This window comes from Strix uralensis, chromosome 4 (genome assembly GCF_047716275.1).
Source record: "Strix uralensis isolate ZFMK-TIS-50842 chromosome 4, bStrUra1, whole genome shotgun sequence".
NCBI lineage: Eukaryota > Metazoa > Chordata > Aves > Strigiformes > Strigidae > Strix > Strix uralensis.
In genome coordinates, this window is record NC_133975.1 from 94321322 (window position 1) to 94342889 (window position 21568).

The 21568-nt window shown below is 39.5% G+C and overlaps 1 protein-coding gene across 7 annotated transcripts in view; it reads left to right on the top strand.

Moving 5' to 3' along the window:
* The window catches only part of MAP3K9 (mitogen-activated protein kinase kinase kinase 9), a 63851-nt gene that overhangs the window by 30907 nt on the left and 11376 nt on the right, over positions 1–21568 (top strand). For all 7 annotated transcript variants that reach the window (XR_012628875.1, XM_074867986.1, XM_074867980.1 and 4 more), the window contains 7 exons: positions 5748–5896; positions 9425–9600; positions 12054–12294; positions 13430–13552; positions 14264–14417; positions 19247–19359; positions 20001–20816. Coding sequence is in view for 6 of the 7 variants with exons in the window: in XM_074867986.1 (XP_074724087.1) it covers positions 5748–5896; positions 9425–9600; positions 12054–12294; positions 13430–13552; positions 14264–14417; positions 19247–19359; positions 20001–20816 (1772 nt within the window). In the remaining variant the exon portion in view is untranslated. The remainder of the gene's footprint in view (positions 1–5747; positions 5897–9424; positions 9601–12053; positions 12295–13429; positions 13553–14263; positions 14418–19246; positions 19360–20000; positions 20817–21568) is intronic.

Below are 21568 nucleotides of genomic sequence, written 5' to 3' on the forward strand. Positions count from 1 at the left end.
CTTGAAAACAGGTTGAGTTCCTCTCAGTGCTCTTCCTTAAACAGAGGGTCATCACCATTAAGAGAGCTGTTACACTGTGTCTGAATAAGCCTTCTCTCTCTGGTGGCCAAAACCTTGAATCATAGTTAAAACAGTTCAGAAAAAGCAGAAAAGAACATGATGTTTGGGGCATGTATGCAGAGGACAACTACTTGCCAGTGTGACCACTACTAGTGTGTCAATGACTGTAAGCACTGGATTTTACAAAAGCAGTCATGGATGTATAATAAATTCGGTCCCCACCCAAGGATGCAACTTGAAATTCTTAACAGGATGAACTTTCTTATCCTATTAGACTTGCCCCTCCTCTTGTCCACTTCAGCCTCTCGGTTAATCACTGGAGTTGAGGGAGTTTTTTGCCTGACAACCTTCCAGTTAGTCTGTGTGGCATCAACAAAATTGGCTGTCTCCGTCTCTAACATTCACAAACCCTTATATTTCAACACCTTTTCTTTAAAGCTTATTAGAATAATACTGCTGGCTGAAGTGTTGCCCAGCCTTTTAACAAGGATCTTGTTCTGCTTGTGTTCTTGCTGCACAAACAGGTGAAGATGCTGCTGAAGAAGATGCTTGCAAGGACTGAAATTTCCTGAGTCAGTCTTATCTCATCATAAGTAACTGCTTCATGCAATTCCTTTCAAAACATGTATCAAGCTCCATTTAAAAAACTCAGTATGGTTTTTGTTGTCCCACTCTAAAGGAGGGTTGACATAGAACTTACAAGGCTGAGGAATGCTCCCACACACTGGTGTCTATCACCAGGGTCTGGGCCAGTGTTAAAGTTTGTTGATAGTAACAGTACTTAGTACATCCTGCTAGTGAAAATTTGTTGCTATGAATTTTGCTGTGCTGCACCCACAACTTTTAGATACACAGCAGAAACCTTGTGCTTATATTGCACAGAGGACAAAGAAACCATGGTTTTATTTAAATATGTCCATTCCTGTAAATCTATTTATGTGTTTGAGAGGAGAGTTAGTATTTGCTTTGGATTTACAGGGGTGAAGTTGAAGAACAGATATTGCAGTTTATCCAGTACTGTACAGCAAGCTAATGTTAGTAGGCATATAATTCAAATTTCTGTCATTTTAACTGCTTAAGTGTATTTCTTGTTTGTTGCACACTTCATTTTTGACTTGTGCTGCTTGAAAGACAATCATGTTGTCAATATGATTGATATGCAGAATATAAAGCCAGCATACAACCTTCATCTGAGTTCCCCGTGTTCCTCAATTTAGATGCTTTTAAGATGTATCTACTCTGAGACCAGTGAAATAATTAGGAATTTAGTTTTCATTTAGGAATGGAATTACCAGGACTACCTAAAACCATCTGATTAGCAGATCAGGTTGTTTCAGGCATTCAGTGATGGGTGTGGGAACTTCAGTCATTAGAATATCTCATTTGAATCAAGTGTTGGCAAGCAATTCCATCCATAACTGACTGCTTGCAGGCTTCTGCAGGCTTCCGTGTGAAATGAAGCACTAGCAAGACTTCGGTACCTGGCAGATAGGTGTTGACTAGCAGTACTGAGAGAAGCTCACATGGGAGGAAGTGTGCACAACTGACTGTTGTGAAATAAGCAGGAAATGTCATCTCTGGAACTACCAGTTGAATAACATACAAAATGCTAACTGTTCATAGCCCTTAAAATGTAATTAATGTAAATTTCCTTAACAAAAGTAATATTCTAGTTTATGTTGTTGCTGGGATCACCTTGTTGGGCTGACAGTTCCTTTCTCATGGAAAGTGTTGAACCTTGGGAGATGGATAAGAGGAACCTATGGTACAAATGCCATTGAACAATAACAGTGAGAAGAAATACTGGGTTTTTAACCTAAGTTCACAGACTTACAAGGGAGGTGGCAAAATCACATGTGAAATCCTGCAGATCTCCAGCCTCCCTCTCCCTGAAAATCCAGTGTGTAGAGTTGAACCTGATGTTAAATGGCTTAAGGGATTACTGGATCACTGGGAGATGGTTAATTATTTATACAAGTGTCAGTTGACTTGGACACATGGTCTGTATCACATGGTTCATTTTGTAATTAAAGTCCAAAAATTACTACTAGGTGCTGGAAAAATAAATGAGCTTGATCAGTTTTTCTTCCTCCCTGTTGAGAATGAGGAGGGGCCCTTGATTCTTTCTTTCTATGCCTTTTTTTGTATAAATTTTGAGAGTTAATGAAAAACACTGTTTAGCATCTCTCTTGCTGTTTAATCACTTGAGATGATTGTTGTTCAAATGCCACAAAGCAGTGTTGCCAGAGTTCTGTGGAAGTAGTATTCTCAGCAATGAACCGTAAGTACGTGAGGAAGAGGTGGCATTCAGTTTTGTCAGAAACAGTGTGACCTTTCCTGCAATATATACTTTAGTATCACTCTAGAAGAAACACCACTCTGTCCATTCCTTTGTCTTTTAAAAACTGTCCTGCAGAAGAAATGCTTTGAGCACATCAATAGTGCTTTCCTAACCATTCCATTAAGAGAAATACATAATAGATGCCTTATCCAGCAGTAATGGTAAAGTAATAACACAACTCTTTGGTAGTTTTTCCTACCTTTTGATATCAACACTTGTGTCCAAACTGAAGAGTAACATGAACGATCAATCCAATTGAGAGAGACCAAATATATATTCAGTCCAGTATCAATTTTCTTTGAGTGCTTTATGAATCCTAGGAGGCCAAAAAGAAAATGGGAAATCCTTAAACTTGTGATTATTTTTTTCAAATGAGGCTCTTGAGACAGTAAGAAATTGAGAAACTTGATGGAAAAAATAATCAATTGTAATTACCATTATATTATCAAGCATATGCATTACATAAGAGAAATGCATAAGATTGTATAGATGAGAAAATATGATATTTTGCTTAATAAAGTAAACTAGCTCTGTTGGCAGGCAAAGGTGGAATCTCTAGTGACTGAAATTCCGTATCTCAATAGGGAAAAGTAGTATTAAGACTGTTCAACTAAGACGTCAGCAGTTACAATGCATGTTAAAGATTTGGCAGGGTGAGGAGAGATTGCAAGACCACAGGTTGTGATAATGAAAATTATGATTACTCCCAAATGAATAGGGCAATTCTTGCTTTGAAACAAGAAGGGATTAATCTTTTAGCTTCAGAAATGACTGTTTCATGGAGCAGTTATTCAGGGAGCTTTTAGGAGGAGAAGCAGTTTTTCATCTGGACTTCAGGTGTGCTTAGGAGGCCTTCAAAATTGCACAATATGACCATGGTCAAAATATATGTATACTTAGATTCTATATCTTTGCAAGAGCAATTAAGAAAAATTAGTCTATTATAGTAGTGTTCAATCTCAGGGAGATTAATGACAACATTGAGGAATTTGGTGTAGAAACAGCAAAAAGGGAACACACAACATGGATATTTTTTAAGGACACTATGTTAAAGCTCAGAGCAAATGCACAGGAAGGACTTTAAATGAATGAAGAAGAGGATGTTGAAGAGACTGCTGGAAGACATCCTTCAAAAAGTTGAGCCTGTATCCAAATGAGGAGAACTAGGCATGGACTTAAGCGCTGCACAGTTGAATGTAAAACAGTCAAGAAGATTAAGAGGGTTTTGAGGAGAGTCTTGCAAAAAGCATCAAAACAAATAAATTGCTTTCAAATGCAGCACAGGTGAGAAGACTGCAGGAGAACTTACGGCCCAGAGGTGACTAAGGTGTAAGAGTGCAAAGAAGATAAGACTATAGCAGAAAAAACTTAGTGACTTGTGTCTGCTAGAATGTGACAAAGAGAGGCTTTTTAAGCTGACAATTTCTCTTTAAGGGAGTTGAGCTGGCGGACATCCTGTACTGGAGTACTGTCCAGAGAGGTGTTAAAGCTGACTGATAAAATGAACAGTTACAAATTACCGGGATTTACAGTAACACCCAAGATTTGTACAGGAACATGAGAGAGCCAGCTGAGTTAATAGCTGTGCTGTGTAATATGTTGCTTAAAGCTGCCTTAATACCAAAGAAATGGAAGGCAGCAAACATGATGACAGGTCTTAAGAGCTTCCTAAGGATCAGCAAGTCTGATTTTCAGTTCTACTAAATGTAGAAACAGCAGTAAAGAGGGGGGAGCTGGTGGACATATGAGTATATCTGGGGAAGTGTCAGCTTTTGTGGAAGGAAATAATACCCTGTGAAAAAAATAAAGATTCTTGAAGGAATTACTGAGTATGTGGACAAGGGGTAAGATTGCTTATACCATATTTGGATTTATAAAAACTTACAAAAAAATCTTATGTCAAAAGCTTTTAAAGAAAACAAATTGATGTGGGAAAAGAGGGCCAGTCTGTTTCCCCATCGCTTAGTTAATTCTTAATTACTAAAGGAATAAATCAGTTTTCTTGGTGGGGAATTCTATGTTCAGTGTAATCATAAGTGATTTGAAAAAAGCCATAAATGGTTAGGTAACATTTGTTGATGATACCAAGTTATTCAGGATAAGAAAAATGAATCTATTGCGGAGAGCTGAGGAAAAGCTTTACTATACTGAATGATAAAACAGGTGAAGTGGAACGTAGTACCCATGGGAGAATTTAACATGTATGATGATGGGCTGTAAAGTTTACTATTATGATTCAGTTAAAAGATATTGGAGTTACTGTGGGTAACTGAGCTAATTTTGTAAGAAGTCAGAAAGGCAAGTAGCAAATTATAATTTAATAGGAAAGAAATAACAAAGAAAACAGGGAAAGCTGTGACTCTTCCAGATCTTTAAAACTTTTGTGATTTTGGTCATTCCAACATAAAAGGTTTAAATGGAATGAGATGGTACAGAAGCTGTCAAGGTCAATGAAACATATGAAATAGCTTCTGTTCAAGAGAATAACTAGATCAGGATTTAGCTAGATTAGGATTTTGGAGGCTGGAAAGAAGATGATTTAGGCAGGATGTAGTGGGAGCCTGTGAAATCATGGATGGCATGGAAGGAGCTAATAGGGAACATATGTTCATTCTTCCTTGTATTGAAAGAACTACAGGGAAGCAAATGAAATTACCAAGTGACAAGCTCAAAACAAACACATGGAAGTATTTTTTGGCAATGCATCATTAAATTTATGGAACTCACTACCACAGAACATTGTGGACAGTAAATGGGTTCAGAAGAGAATAAGACAGATCAGTGGAAGAAAAAACTGTCAGGTCACTAAGTATGAAGAAGCCGTCTCTGGCTCAGGTTTCCTAGAAGCAGAGAGAATATTTTGAGGATTGTCATATACCTGGGGGAGAACAGTCATGGAATTATTTCCATAACTTCGTAGTTAATATTTCATATAACATCTTGAGAACAAGTTAATTCTAGAGAAATATTTTTCACTTATTTTTAAAAATCACAACCCACCAAACAGCACTCCTTCACATTCTTGAGAGTTTCACTGTATTCTGGTTTGAAATTTGCTAAATTAGTTAGAAGATTTATGTTAATGTTTTTTGGATTGTTCCCAGTTTCCAGAGTGAATATGATTTTTGCCTAAAAGGCAAAAATGGCATCTTATTTCAGTCTTATTAACAAAAGGAGTTAAAATAAGGCATTTACCAGCTTGGCAGCCATGATGAACTTGTCCAGAAAACTGCAGTTTCTTCAGTGTACCAGACTGACCCTGATAGGTTCAGGTACTTTCTTGTCACTTTAAAAAGAATGTGTTAAAGTCAAACACCTGTTCTCTTTTCTGTTTTCTTCCTGGTAGTTATGGTGTGCTGCTTTGGGAACTGCTAACAGGAGAAGTACCATTCCGAGGAATTGATGGTCTTGCGGTAGCATACGGTGTTGCCATGAATAAACTTGCCCTTCCAATCCCTTCCACGTGTCCAGAGCCTTTTGCCAAACTCATGGAAGGTAAGCCAGCTGTGGTGCGAGTATGGTTTGTGCCGTTTCTCGAGTGCTGTTGAGCATTGCCTCCTTGTGTTGGTTTTAATACCTAGGAGCACAGATTTCTCAAATGGCTTTATTCAGTGGTGCAAGTTGTTACAGGAGCTAGGCTTGGCTGTTAGTGTGCTGTGATAGTTACTCTTAGAAGAGTAGTATGTGAAAGAAATTTCCCTGCCATTTTTTATCTACTGGCTTTACAGGAAAATGGGGGCTATTGTTGTCATCATCTAGCTTGTTTTCTAGTAGTGAAAACTCACCAACACCAAAGACTTCACATTTTGGTGTAGTTTGAAGTCTTCGACTTGGTTTGAAATTCATAGCTTGAACGTCTTGCTAGGCAGTGTCAGATTGATTTGGAATGAAACTTTATCCTACTGACATTTCAGGGAGGGGGTTTAAATGTGGCTTTGACATTTGAAAACAACCCAAATTTTCAGTCAGAATGATGTGATTTTCTGCTTTGTGTGTGTTCATGCCCAAGGTGGGCTACATATAGATGAAAGAAATAAAGGAGTTTGTCATCAGAGCTGCTGTAGTTATTAAAAAGGATTCTGTGAGGTAGCTTTTGGGGTGTACCTATGTGACCTGCTCTGCTGACTATTGCAACTACTCACGTATCTTCTGAGCTTCAGTTGTTCCTCCCTCCCTCCCTCCCTCCCTCCCTCCCTCCCTCCCTCCCTCCCTCCCTCCCTCCCTCCCTCCCTCTCCCAGTAGCACCTTCAGTGTTTTTTCCAGTGCCCTCTTCCTAAGGATTTCCAAGTGTTTATATGTAATAAACATTTTTGTACCTATCTGTCAGAAAGAAAAAACTGAGGTAAAGAGAAATCAAACATGTTTTGTAGTCTCAGTGAGCGAAGAACGTGTCTGAACCTAGAACTGATACTCTGTGGCCTCTGGTGGTGTTTTTAGCCCCAGGAAAGAAATTTGATTAATGCAAGCAAATTTCTGATGGATTTCTCTGCTTTTAGAATAGTTTTGCATTCCTCTGGTCTTTTCTGTAGGTTACAAGCTACAGTTAAGGTAGAAAACTTCATGTACTGTTGTGCTAAAAAAGAAGTATCCTACTGGATAGTAAGCAACAGAGTTGCAGGTATAGTAGCTTGGAAGCAATGTAAAGCAAGAAACTGCATCTGAAACAGTTAATGGAACTACCAGTTTACTGTTGTGTCAGGGCAGTTTATTTTAACATGGTTCCCTAAAACAAGGACCTTGGATTTCTTAAATGTAAGTGAGGCATCTGCTGCTGGGGTTAAAAATAAAGCCCTCTATAGGGAAAGTCAGGTAGAGGTGAATGGCCTGCGCTTGAACCCAGCAGTGCAGGGGTGAGCACCCACATGGCTTTGGAACGCTTGGCTTTGCCATGTGCAGGGGGAAGAAGAGAACAAGAAAACAATTACTTTCTGCCCCTTCACCAAAACTGTTTTTCAAACAGGCTGTTTCCCATCTCGGGTGAACTCTTGTTCCCCTAATGTTGCTGCTTTTACTTTTGAATTACTGCCCTGGTGGTCTTCACTGAGACGACAAAGCTGAACTTTCCCTCTTTACAGAAAAGACGTGTATGTTACAACTGTCCTCATTAGTGCAAATAATGGCAGATTCAGGCCTGGGAAAATAAAAGCCACGGGCCACCTGCATAGTTATCCTGTTCACTCATTCATGCATTTGGCTGGCTGCAGCGTTTTGTTTTACTTCGGGTCATGTTTGCTTTGCCATGCTTAAAACCTGGTGTAAAGAGGCAGGGATTATGGCCCTGACAGTCCAGCTGTATCACCCGTTGCTACTAATTGGTCAGCAGCAGGGGACCTTCAGAGCCCCGTTTAACATCCTCAGCTCTCTATTTCGATAAGAGAAGCAATTTGAAATCCATAAACACAAATGTGTTCCAGCTTATCCCTCCTGGAACCTGATCAGATGCTTAAATACCAGTGTCTTGATACCAGCAATTTTGAAACCAAAGCTCCCAAATGCAAAATCTCAGTAACACTGAAATCAAAGACCTGCAAAACCAAGCCTCAGCAGTTGCACAGGTTTTTGTGAAGTGTTATTTTTAATTACAGCTGCTCCTAGGTGTATTTCAATGCACAAAACTAATGAATGAATTTAGGACATAACCAAAATTTTTAAGGAATGTTTTCTTTTTTCCAACTGTAAGATCTAGGAAACTTTAGAACATTTTCGTAACTCTTGCCTCATACTGCAGTAACGTGTCTTGAATCCAGTGACCATTTAGAACAGTGATAGCATGAGCATATTGAGAGAGACCTGTGTGCCAGTCTCTTCCACTCGTGCCCAAAAGCTGTATTCTCTAGAAATATACTTGAATGCTAAGTTTTTCTGCTTGGGTCTTTTCAAATTTTGGCATGCAGGAGTCTAGCAGTACTAAAGAGGATAAGGATACTTGTTGAACAAGAACCTGTATAAATGAGCCGGTATGGGACAATATAGAATGAGAAAGTGATGTTTTCTGCAGGAGTAAAAATAAGGGTGAAGTAAAAGGGAGGACTGAAAGAGTAAGAATTTCCTATTCAAAAGTGTTGTTAAGTCAAACATTTTTACTTAATGGCTTTTTAAAAACATGTTCTTAATGATTTTGTAGCTTGAGATGTTACTTCATACCATTTTCTACTTCCGTTTCTCTTTTCAATGTTCAGTTCCTATCACTGTAAAAGCAGTGTGTTTTTGTACTCTTGCTAGTTGAGTTGCCTCATGTGGTAAGATGGGTATGTTAAATTCTGCATTTAGAGCTCTGTAATTGGGTAAGTCATTGCATTAGATTGTAAACGAAAAGGCTTGTTTGTCTGTTGTTTCTCATAAAAGCAAAAGAAACAAGCCCAATCAAACAGTTTTCTCTCTAATAATAAAAAAGAACCCATAATAATAAGAAAACTCCAAATGTGCTATTTGATGTCATTATTTACTTGAATCTCCTATTTTCACTCAAGTTATGCTCAGGCTGCTTTGCATGAGAGATTTTCAGTTCTGTGGTAGATTCATAATGACTCAGCTTAGTATTGGAGTTTAGCATTAGAAAGAACTCTGATAGGTATCTTTCTGCAGTATGGCTGTTAACTCTGCAGTGTAAGTGTGAGAAAAGAACTGTTTACAACAGTCTTGCATAGTATCTCCACTCTGTGAGCTCATACAACTTAAAATATTTCAGGAAATTATTTACGATTTTTAATATATTCTTGAAAATGTAACTTTCTGTAAAATAAGAAAAACCTGTATTTTATGTGGCATATTACTGCAACAGAACCTAGAGACCAGGTAGTTCAGGATCTTAAGTGATGTTGGATATTGTATAAGCATGAAAACGTGAATTCCATACTTATGATCAGACAGTAGTCAAATGCAAGTGGGAAATGGGAAAGATGGGGTAACACAGATAGTGTGCATGCCACTCTTAGCCACTGGGGATCAGTAAAGTACTACTCATCCTCTCAAACCTCCATACTAAAAGATGCTTAACAGTTGCTTGTCTTTGTCCTGTTCTAGATTGTTGGAACCCTGACCCACACTCACGACCTTCCTTTACCAGTATCCTAGACCATCTCACTGCCATAGAAGAGTCTGGTTTCTTTGAAATGCCCAAAGATTCCTTCCACTCCCTGCAGGAAGACTGGAAACAAGAGATTCAAGAGATGTTTGATCAGCTCAGAGCCAAAGAAAAGGTAAATAGAGAAAAACACTCCATTCTTGTGCTCTCTGGATTATAATTTTCCCATTTCATAATGCAAGCAGGGATCATCAGGTTTAGTGCATACCAGAGTTAATTTTGTGTGTGCTTTACTGGAGCTTGTAATAAGTCCTTAACCAATGGCAGGTTATGATGTACACAAGGGCAGAATCATGCATAAAATAAACATCTGCATCCTGAGCTGCTACTCTTTCTAATATTGTAGTGACCTTCCATTATACACTGTGCAAACTGCTGTGATGAGTTATCTTCATTGTTTAATGCACCTGATAACTAGCATCTTAATTGAGAAACCCAATTATAACTGTTAACAGTAAAAGTAGGAGGGGTAGTTTCAGCATATATGCTCTAGCAAACGTTGCAGCTTTGGTTCTGGGAGGTTTGTGTTTTCCAGGTTTTGAGCACAGCCAAAGTGGATAGACTATAATAAACACAAGTGCTACGAGGGAAATGGTCCAATAACTATTACAAATGAAGTCCATCCAGGTAGAGAGCAGGAAACAAAAATGCTAGCAGGAATAAAAGGAATTGTGACCATCAGCCTAAAGGAGTAGAAGTGAAAAAGCTGAAGTTTTCTTCAAGCATACTTGCAGAAAGCACAGCTTGCTGCATTCATGTTAAGGTCCTTATAGAGACTGTCTTTACAGTTGGTACGAAATACTGCAGTCGAATCACTAAAGCAATAATATTTTTCTAATTTCATGGTCTCTTGCCTAAAAATAAATTCATAATAAGCAGTCAATTTGGGCTCAGAAGTTGAGTTTAGTAGGCAGAGAGAAAGGAAGGAAGACCTTGGAGTAGGGGAGAGAAGTCCTACAACAATACTTAAAACATTTTTATTCACATATTAGAGTAGCTTTTGGGAAAAATAAAATAGCTAATAGGCATTTCCCTGCTGCTGTTGTCCTGTGGCATAACTGTGTTGGAACAGTGTTTGAAAACCAGAAACTTCAACAGACAAACAGAAGACAAAGCAGTAGTAGCTAGACTGCCCTCAAGTTTTGAGTACTGCATTCCTCTGTAGCAATGTTGAAAGAATCTTATATCCTATTCACCTCATGATTGAAATGCACCAAACCTCTGTGGTGATGGGACAGGTAACAATGATGATTAAAAAAAAAATATTAAACTAAAATCTATCTGATAATCTGAAGTTTAACTTGAATTCTTCAGTTTTTACCTTCTGCAGTGGAATTAGCCAGCTGGAGATAATTATTCTGAGTGCTGAATTATTTCGTCCTTGTGGTGAGAGGAGAGGAATGCAGTGAGAAGACATTTTGAGATCTCAAGGACAATTTCAGTTGATTCATTTTGTCAACAAGGGAAAGATTGAAGAGTTTGCCTTATACATCTTCATGCCTAAGGAGCAGCCATGCTTGGTGGAAAATGATGGGCATGACCTCCTGATGATGTTATCTTCATTCATTTTTACATTAAAGCCTCGTTTTTTGCTATTTTATGATGCATGAGATGGCAAGGTTATTTTTAAACAGTTTAAGTCACTAAGTTAACATAAGTACTTACTGAACAGAAAAGCAAGGATTAATTCTTTCCAGTGTTATGAATAAATCTTCCAAAATGGGTTCCCATATGCATGGTACTCTCCAATGGCTCTTGTAACATGTTCATGTCAAATATCCAGCATATTTTCTTATGACACTGAATTAGGATGCAGTGCTTTTTCACAGAATGGTTGAAGTTGGAGGGACCTCTGGAATCATCTGACCCAACAACCCCCCTGATCAAGCAGGGCCTCCTAGAGCCGGTTGCCCAGGACCATGTCCAGGCAGCTTTTGCAGATCTTCAGGGAGGGTGACTCCACAACCTCCCTGGGCAACCTGTGTCAGTGCTCAGTAACACTCACAGTAAAAAAGTGCTCAGAGGGCATCTCTTGTGTTTCGGTGTGTGCCCACTGCCTCTTGTCCTGTCAGTGGGAGTCACTGAACAGAGCCTGCTCCAGCCTCTTTGCACCCTTGCTTCAGGTTTTTATATACACTGATAAAATCCCTCTCCCCCCCGACCCAAGTCTTCTTTACTCGGATAGAGAGTCCCATCTCTCTCAGCCCTTCCTCACAGGAGAGATGCTCCAGTCTCTAGTCATCTTCATGGCCCTTTGTTGGACTCTCTCCAGTATGTCCATGTCTTTCTTGTACTGGAGAGCCCGGAACTGGACACAGGATTCCAGGTGTGGCCTCACAAGTGCTGATGTCCAAATTTTAATGTTTATATGAAGGACCTTGAATGGAAAGCATAGAAGTTCTTGAGGATTGTTTTAGGTTTTTGGCTCTCAGCTGGGCCTTTAAACAGTGGCACTAGCAGTGCTGTGAGCACAAGTCATTTCTGCTGTACCTTCAGAATAGGTCACATTAGCCTTAACCCACAGGTCACAAGGTAGCTTTTAATTTCTCCTTTCTTACCTCCCTGCAGGAGCTGCGCACATGGGAAGAAGAGCTGACTCGTGCTGCTGTTGAACAGAAGAACCATGAGGAGCTGCTACGAAGGCGGGAACAGGAGCTGGCAGAACGTGAGATTGATATCCTGGAAAGGGAGCTCAACATCATCATCCACCAGCTGTGTCAGGAGAAGCCTCGGGTGAAGAAACGCATGGGGAAGTTCAAGAGGAACAGGCTGAAGTTAAAAGATGGCAATCATATCAGCCTGCCTTCAGGTTGGTGACATGTTAGGCTGTGTCAGGTGAAATGGGAGGAAGAGGTGAACCTATCACTTTGGTAGCTTCTTTCTACTGGTAGGCATTAGAAAGTATTGGGTGTACTTTGGGAAAAACATGTGTCTTTGGGATCAAGAAACTAAATTTGATGTTCTTGTGGCTAGCATTTCCCAAACTTCCAGGTATGAAGGCCAAAAGTAAATCTGAGTTGTTACGTCAATGACTGTGTATGGTTCGTGGTAAAAATGTTGGTGTTGGTGCATACTCAAAATGATCAGTTTAATAAAGGATGTACATAAAAAATGATAGCAGTTCTTGCTTTAGGAATATTTTACATAGTGCTGCAGCAGAAACCATAATCTACTGGGTTTCTTGGTACGAGAATCTAAAAATTATCAAAAATATGTTGATAGCTGTGAGACTACAGCCCTACATTGCTAGTTCATATGTAAACTCATATTAACACACAAGTGACCTTAATACCACCCCTCTGGAAGAAATGTTAAATATTGGTGACGTGTCAGAAGAGTCACTCTGAAGAGTGAAGATAGTGATCTTCAGAAATATTGAATCCTTAACATTTCTGCTGTGGATTCTGTATGGGGATTCAAATTTGTAAAAGAATAAAAGTGTGGGTTTTGTATATCACTTAAGGCTCATCATTGCCTCAAGGATAATGGCTTACACTATATTCTTTGTTTTCTGAGAGAGATTTGCTGTTCAGCAGAGCAGTGATGATAAAGTGCATGTTAACTGTGCTTTTCTTTAGGTCTGTAAACACCTATTGCTGGTGGTTTTGTTTAGCTTAAACTGAGAGTTAAGGTGCAAGGAATTTATACAGGGATATCCTTTGGCATAAATGTCAGTCAGCACATGGGGATCTATAGGCATATGTGTCTCACACATACACTAAGAAGATATATGTTTGTGTGAGCAAGCACATGTCTTTGAAGTAACTACTTGTACATTGGGGGGACAGCAATTAGCTGTAAAACTTCATTTCTACACAGATCCTGTAAATTACGCTCTTTGAAACTTAACCATAAATTATTATTTATTATTTCTTATATTGAAAGAAGACTTTTAACTGTGTCTTTATGCTTTTGTTTTGATTTTTTTTTCTTTTGGTAAACAGATTTCCAGCATAAATTCACTGTGCAGGCTTCTCCAACGATGGATAAAAGGAAAAGCTTGATCAGTAGCTGCTCCAGCCCTCCTGCAAGTCCTACCATTATTCCCAGACTCAGGGCCATACAGTGTAAGGAGCTCAATGTAGTATTGAATTTGGGAAATGTGCAGTCTGTCAGCGCGGTAAGATGCCAAGATTCCATATCTAGGACAGGACTGTAAAAAAAAAAAAAAAGTTCCTAAAATGATTGCCTTGTGCCCTGCATGTACGCATTTAGAGAGAAAATGGAGCGTGTTGGTGGTGGGGGGCCAAAATCACCTTTGGAGTCCAAACCTTACTTGCCAAGTTACTTGAAATATTGCTGTTTTATTGTATCGAAAATACATTCCTTAGGTGTACAGGTTAACTTCTAAAAATACTAATTTGTGGAACAGATCTGTGAAACGTTATTGAAATGGATTAAATTACTGTTGGAAGGAAAGAAAAACAAGTGTGCTTGTAATGAAAATAGCATTTCCATAATAAAACAGAATTAGTCAGGCAAGCATGTGTTAGAAGTATGAAAGGGATGTTAATGTGTAGTGTTTGTATTGGATATCATAATACTTGTGTGTCTGGTATCAAACTGGTAAAGCCTCTGTACTGATTTTGAAGGGACCTGGTGGTTAGATCTGTTGATAAATATTCAGAATTATGGGAAAGAAGTCTGAATGGATGTTTTCATTACTATTCCTGTTCTGGCCGATGTTTTATTCTTTCTGTTTCTGTGTAACCAATTCTTTAATTTGTATATCTGTTTGTTTTTTTTCCCATTTTCCATTGTTCTTCCCACTTGTGAAGTGACTCCTGCTGAAAGCAGCAAAACATGGGGACGAAGCTCAGTCCTTCCCAAGGAGGAAGGAGAGGAAGAAGAGAAGCGAGGCCAGAAGAAAAAGGGACGCACTTGGGGACCGAGCTCACTTTGTCACAAGGAGCTAGGTGCAGGAGAAGATGGGTAAGAGGGGGCCTGGAACCAGTCTGGCTTCCAGGTTCTAAAGCTGGTTATGAGCTGGCTCACAGGAGATTTGCCTGTCCTCTGGCAAACACTTTTCTGCTTCCAAACTTATGTGCTTTACCAGAGATGTTAGAGATTCAGAGCAGATTACGAGACTGCATTGCATTCAGTCCCTTGCTAGAGGTCCAGCACTGACTGATGCTTTCACTGTCTGCTATTACCTTCTTATGTGTATCTGTAAGCAGTAGAACTTCTTAGCTGTGCAGAACTGTTTCTCTAGTAGCTTTTCTGTATTTTCAGGCTCAGCTTTCTGTAGTGTCATATCACAGCTAAAACTACTTATCTTTTACAATTCTCAGCTGTGCCTTTTCTTGTCTTAAATGCTTTTATTTAAAAAGCATCTACGAGGGCCAGGCAAATATCTTCTCTTCAGGCTTTTGAAAAGGACACGTACCTTGAGTACATCCTGAAAGCAATTTTTGCAGACACAGGTTGTACCTCTGTTTCTATAGATTCTTGTTCTGTGTCTTCTTTTTGTGTGTGTGTGTGTGAATTATTTATACCAAGACACTAATGGATCATTGCCAAAATGCTGCTTTAAGCATAGGAGTATTTTGGTCTTCTAAGAGGTTTGAATGCCTTGCAATTCTTAGTGGCGTTTGAAGCTTTTTCCTGTGCTAAACTGATAGTTTGACTTGCCATATTTTTTAGCAGGGAAAATAAAATAACTGGTTATATTTTATCTTTAATACTCTGTGCTCAGGTGTGAAATTCCTGGAAAATAGATGTTGACATAATGCATCACTATTGCAGTCCTCTGCAAGAGGGCCTGGATCTAAGTGTTCTAATGATGTTATAATATGTTCTCCCTCAAAGGTACTCTTGACATGTTAACAGGGCAATGTAGAGGAAGCTTCTTCGACTGCTGCCTCTGATTTACCTATTCTATAGATGACATAGAACATTCTACAGACTAAAACAGATGTCATGCTTTACAATTGTTAATTATATTAAAGGGCAGGAGATAACTGAAGCTGGTAGAAAAACACTTCAACCTTGAAAGAGCTTAGAATTCTGGGAATAAAGCTCTTCGGTTTTCTGTTCATTACTGTACAGTCTGAAGCACTGAATTGCTTTTGGGCACAGACAGCCAGAAAGGAGTTGCTTGCTAACCATGATTGCTCTCAAAACTATCCTTTCTACAAATGAGATGTGCTATAGTATTCATCACCTTTTCCAGGGAGACTCAATACAGCTATGGCATTTTGCAGAGTATCTGAAACATGATAGTTTTGCTGAGAGGGCTGTATGGTTAACATACAATGAACAACTGCTTGTTGAGATCATGCCAGGCTGCTGACTTGAATTTAAAGGGAGCAGAGTTGCACTAAATGTTAGTGACTCAAAAGATAAAAGTGCTTGCTATTTTTAGTATTTTTTTAATTCTAATTTTAGAGGGTAGGGTGATAAAAATTGGGGTGAAGAGCTAAACTTAGGATAGAAAAGTCCAGTTCAAGTCTTCTCCTTGACACTGTTCTGGTAGCGGCAGTGCTGCTATTCCAGCTGCTTACACAACTCTGTGATCAAGGGATCTTCATCTTCTTTAATCACTTTCCATGTGTTCTCCACAGGAGGTAATTCCACATTTGCGCAAGAATTACGTTGTGGGAATAGCAGTAAAATTCTCTAGCATGAGTAAACTGACCTATAATTAACATCAAGTAAAGGCAGTCATGAAAAAATTATACTGTGATTATTCACCCTTCTGCATTTATCTCTGAGCATAAGGACTATGCACAGCAGCAGAAGGTTGCTGTGCTGAATTGCAGAGACTGGATGAAGCTTTATGTTGGACTAGTGGTGTGACAGTTCAGTTGTGATATTATGGTATATTCTCAAGGACATATGGTGAAGTCTTAATTGTCTTTAAACTTGTCATTGATCAGTCTCAGACTGTTACTATAGCATGGGCGATCTTTACCCTGTTTTAAGTTTTCACACTGGTGGTGTTACTGATTTTACAGAAGGTGATGCTGGATGTGGGGTAGTCACAGTTCTTTAGTAGTTATCTCTTTAAAGTCTTGCAAGCTAAATAGGGGTGAGCCTGGGAACAGACACTTCTTATTCATGACAGTATTGTATTAATGCCTCAACATAGTGTTACAGAATGGTATTGACACCAGAGATGCGGTCTTACAGTTGCAGGGAAGTTTTTTACAATTTGCTGAGCAAATAATCCATGTCACCTTATTACTCCTAAAGAGAAGTGCTTTTGACTTCCCAATAGAAAAAGGCAACAGGGAAGTAACTCAACCATAATACAACAAACAGAGTAATAGCCTTCCTGTTATTTGATCTAAATAGATTACAAGTAAGAAGTCTTCAGGTTCCTGAATTGTCATGCTGGTGACTGAAATAAATAGTTTTGCTGCTAGTGCTTTCAAATTATTCTAGTTGCTCTTTCCTTGGAGCAGTAACAGATAATACTGCTGTAGTAGGAACCGTACTCTAAATCAGCATGTTTTGAATTGTTTTCAAATGCATGCTACTGGCTAATTGAGAGGATGTGCAGCTATCCTCTGCACAGGTCTTTGGGATCTGCTTGCAATTTGAGGGAGAGAGAGAGAAGGAGCAAAAAATAAAAGGGAAGGATGAAGATTTTATAACCTTGAGGCAAATGTAGCAGGCCTTGAAATTATTCTGGTAGCTATTTATCTTTCTGTTCAGATTGAGCTGTGCTTTGTCAGTAACGGCAAATCTTCAGTCTGTTTTTCGCAAGGGAAGCTTGCTCTGAGAAGTCATAAGGAAGCAAACTAAGTTGATGTGTCCTGCTGTACAATAATGGGCAATTCCCAAGATCCTTTAGGTAACTATGACTATAAAGTGAAAGCTAAACTGAAGATTACTGCTGCCTATCACTTACAACTTTGCTATCTCTGCATATAGAGAACAGAGCGTGTGTTCTCCCAGCTCCATGGAAATCACCCCTTCTTTGATAGTTGTCTACCCATATTGTAAGAGCTTTGATATTTACTTTTGGAGGTGATCACACTGCTAACGTGGGTTGTTTTCACTCAGCACCTTTCCTTTAATATGCTGCTCTATTTATAGTATTTATCCTAACTATGCATGTTGAACACACGGATAATTTAGATAAAATATACGTTATTTGGTGGGTTGTGTTACATAGCTGAGTATAGTATGGAGTAAATCAGAACAGACCCACACACTGAATTGCATCTCTGTTGTAAAACCATGTGGTTGTCTGTCTTGACAAGTAGGATTCAGTACTGTGCTGTCTGGATTCCATTCATAGCAGGGCACTGCATGTGCCCGAATGGTTAATGGGGGCAAAAATTATGGACTTCTGAAAAAGTTGAGAACTGCACAGAATACTCATAGTGTAATGCCTATAGCACAGTCATCAACCAACTGAACATGTGCTGAATCAAGTTTAGACCTTGTGACCTTGCTATAGCAATATAGTTTGGTGACAAGTAGGGCATCCCAGTTAGGTTGAGAATAGAGGAAAAATACATACCACAGTCAAAAAACCTGATATGGTATAGTAAAACTCTGAAATCCTGCAATGAAAGCCATCTTAGAAATGCAGAGTGATTCTGTTGGAAAATAAGAATTATGAGAGATAACTTCTATATACTCATATCCGCCTTTCTCTGTAAGGGAAGGATTGTAATGAATTATGCATCTTATCAAAGAACAATGCAAGTTAGTAAGGGAGCTAGAAGAGGTCTCATCTCCTAAGTTTTCTGTTCTTTCTGTAACAAGTCAATGCTTTTCTGTGTCCAGCTGAGATCATTCAGAGAATCCACAGATCTTTTTATTCCTTTCATTCAATCCCTGTCTATCCTAAGTGATTGTTAGGTTTTCATCAACACTAGGATGTGTTCCGTGCTGGAATTTTGAGAAAGGCACCAGAAATCTCCCAGTTCAGACTATATTGATAACTGAACAATAAAACTTTGCTGAGTATTGATAGGTCAGAAAGTTGTGCTGCTTACTAAAGTTGTTTCTGATGTTATGAAAGTACTGCAGGGAAGAAATAGGATGATGCTAGTGAATATCTATGAACAGGGGCTACTAAGCTCAGATGCCTTGGTGACACACTTTTAAATGCAGGTGATACCAAAGTAGGGATTTGGTTTTGGGTTTTTCACTTGTTTGGTTTTGTGGGGTTTGGGTTTTTTTGTCTGTCAGTAAAAGAAATAATGACATGATTTATGATTTTAGTTACCTACTTTCTCATAATCTAGAATTTATGCTTTTAACTGTCTGTACTTCAATGCAGTGTTTTCTTTAGAGGAGAAATATGGGGATTTATAATATAGAGGCATAACTTTGCTCTTAGAATGACTTTAGCATATTGTTGTCCCAGTGAGTGATCTTTGACCTTCATTCATTGTTTGTATTTCACATGGAAATGTTTTTGGAGATATTTTTCCCTTCCTCCTGCTGAGCACTCTTATTTTTTACCTGCCATGGTAGATTTGCCTCGGTTTAAAAAGAAAATGTTTCATCTGATTTTTGTAGTGGTGTTTTCTATTATTCTAGAATCATAGCTGTTGGTTATCAGCAGAGGTCTTTTAACTACCATGGTGTAACAAATGAGGGAGGGACTTTTTGACTTTTTTTGTATTTTAAGGTGCTGTGAGGATATTGCAAAATGTCTTGCTTTGGGAGGACTTCAAATCTGTGTAATTAAGATGGATACATGCGTACCCTATGTAAAGTGATAGAGAATATAGAAGGGGGGAATGAAAAGCAGTTGTGAGCATGGTACATTTTCTCCCATCTTTCTACTATTTCAGTCTGAAAGCTCTGGTAGAAGGATACAAACAGTGGTCATCCAGTGCACCAAACCTTGGGAAGATCCAGAGAACTGCACCTGCTTTTCCGGGATTCACCAGCTTAGCAGAGATGGGTAAAGGAATTCCCTGGAAATTAATATTCTCAACTCCACTGCTACTCACATTTGAATGAACCTCTTCTTTCCTGACCTTCACGTGGTACCTTACAGCAATGTTTTCATTCTGGTGGTATCCATTTTTCTTTTATTATTTGTGGTGAAGGAACTACTTTCTCCTGGATTTTCTTTTTGTTCACCTCTATGCTTATCGGTCAAGCTAACAAGCTTCTCTTAATTCCCCTCTAACTCCATGCTACCTCTCAGCTCCTTTCCTGTTAATGATGGTTACACCTTCACTTGCAAGGAGAGATCCTTATAATTTTCCTACATTTTGCTTCTCGCTCCCAAACATATATATTTACTCTAGAAGTGACTGAAGTGTAGACTGGTTCTGAAACGCTGTTCTGCAGTTGATCCCAAATAGACTAATGTGTCACTAATTTTTTCCACTTTGATAGTGTTTCCAGTCACTTGTCTCAGCCTATCTGCTTTGGAGACAATAGCTTGTGAGTATTTGGCAGTTGGTGAATGATGCTTGCGATATGGACAGTTGCAGCATCTAAGGAGAAGCTAATTTTATGTGTATTTGTAAGACAGTGAAATTTTCCAGTGAAAATGTTACATCCATACAAAGTCTGTTTTAATTTGCTTTCCAGATGATGAAGACAGTGAATGTCTTAATGGAGAGGGCAAAGTGCACCCTTCACCTGGGCACAATCAGTCGTACCTCTGCATCCCATTTCAGAAGAATGAGGACTGGGATGGCCCTTCTAGTGATGCCAATGAGGAGTCCACCCCTGTGAACTCTGCTACTAGTACCCCGCAGCTGACACCCACCAACAGCCTCAAACGTAGTGGCTCCCACCACAAGCGATGTGAGGTTGCATTGCTTGGCTGTGGAGCAGTGCTGGCTGCTGCAGGCCTGGGTTTTGATCTGTTAGAAGCAGGGAAGTGTCAGCTGCTGATTGAGGAGGAGCCAGAGGCACCCAAGGAAGAGAAGAAGAAGCGTGACAGCATTTTCCAGCGAGCTGGACGCCCACGCAGGAGCACTAGTCCACCTTCCCGAAAGATCTTCAAGAAAGAGGATCCCATGTTGTTGCTAGGCGAGCCATCCACATCCCTCACCCTTCTTTCCCTGTCTTCCATTTCCGAATGTAATTCCACCCGGTCCCTGCTGCGCTCAGACAGTGATGAGATTGTGGTGTATGAAATGCCTGTCAGCCCAGTGACAGTCAAGGCTCCCTTGCCAGCCATTACCAACCCACTAGTCAATGTCCAGATCGAGAGGTTCAAACAAGACCCCAACCAGTCCCTGACTCCCACACATGTGACGGTCTCTTCCCACACCCAGCAAAGTGGGCACAGGCGCACACCTTCTGATGGGGCCATCAAAGGGAGTGGACTAGTTGTGAATGGGTGCCCAACCAGTGGATGCCCTTCCAGTAGCTGTTTAACTGGAGCACTGGGAGCAGGTAGGTTTTCAGCCATCTTCCTTTTTCTCTTCAGAATAAAGACCCAAACAGTATAATTACCTGTTAGGAAGTAAATATGTTGCTTATACAGCATCCATTGTGATGGCCAGCCCACAAGAAGATCTTATGGATGCTCTCTTGACACAAATAATGAACAGAATAATGCAGTAACGGTCTCTGTTCCAGAATATCTGCGCTAGGGAACTCTCTCTGCTCCCCTGTGCTGTGAGGCAGACCATAGTATTGTTTCTTAGACAAGGATGGTACCAAAGTACAAATATTGCGCATTTTTAGTGGTTCCTTGGGGTTCTATCTCCACTGCTTTTATACACTTGTTTGTATTGCTGTTAAATTTCAGAGTAAATTCTGATCTTAAGGCAGTGAAAACTGGATCTCTAAACAGTTTGGGACTGTGCCACTGTTGCTGTTATTCCTTTGCAGGCAAGGGGGACCTTCCTGGGTAGGTAGTGTTCTCGCTGTTGCAGTCTTTAGGAGTGGCTGTGACTTGATAACTTAAAAAATGCTTTTCTGTTTTCTTGCCCTAGTAATTCAGAGGGGGAAAAAAAGCACTAGAATAATAAATTAAAATGTGATTCAATCAGACTTTTCCCAATGGTAAAACAAGATGTGAGGTTGTCTGTTGAATGGCAGTCTGCAGTAAAATGTGGGTTAGTGCAGCAGAGAATACTCATTAAAATGGTATTCATGAAAATTTAAAAGTTATGTTGTGTTTATAAAAAAGGCAAAACAAA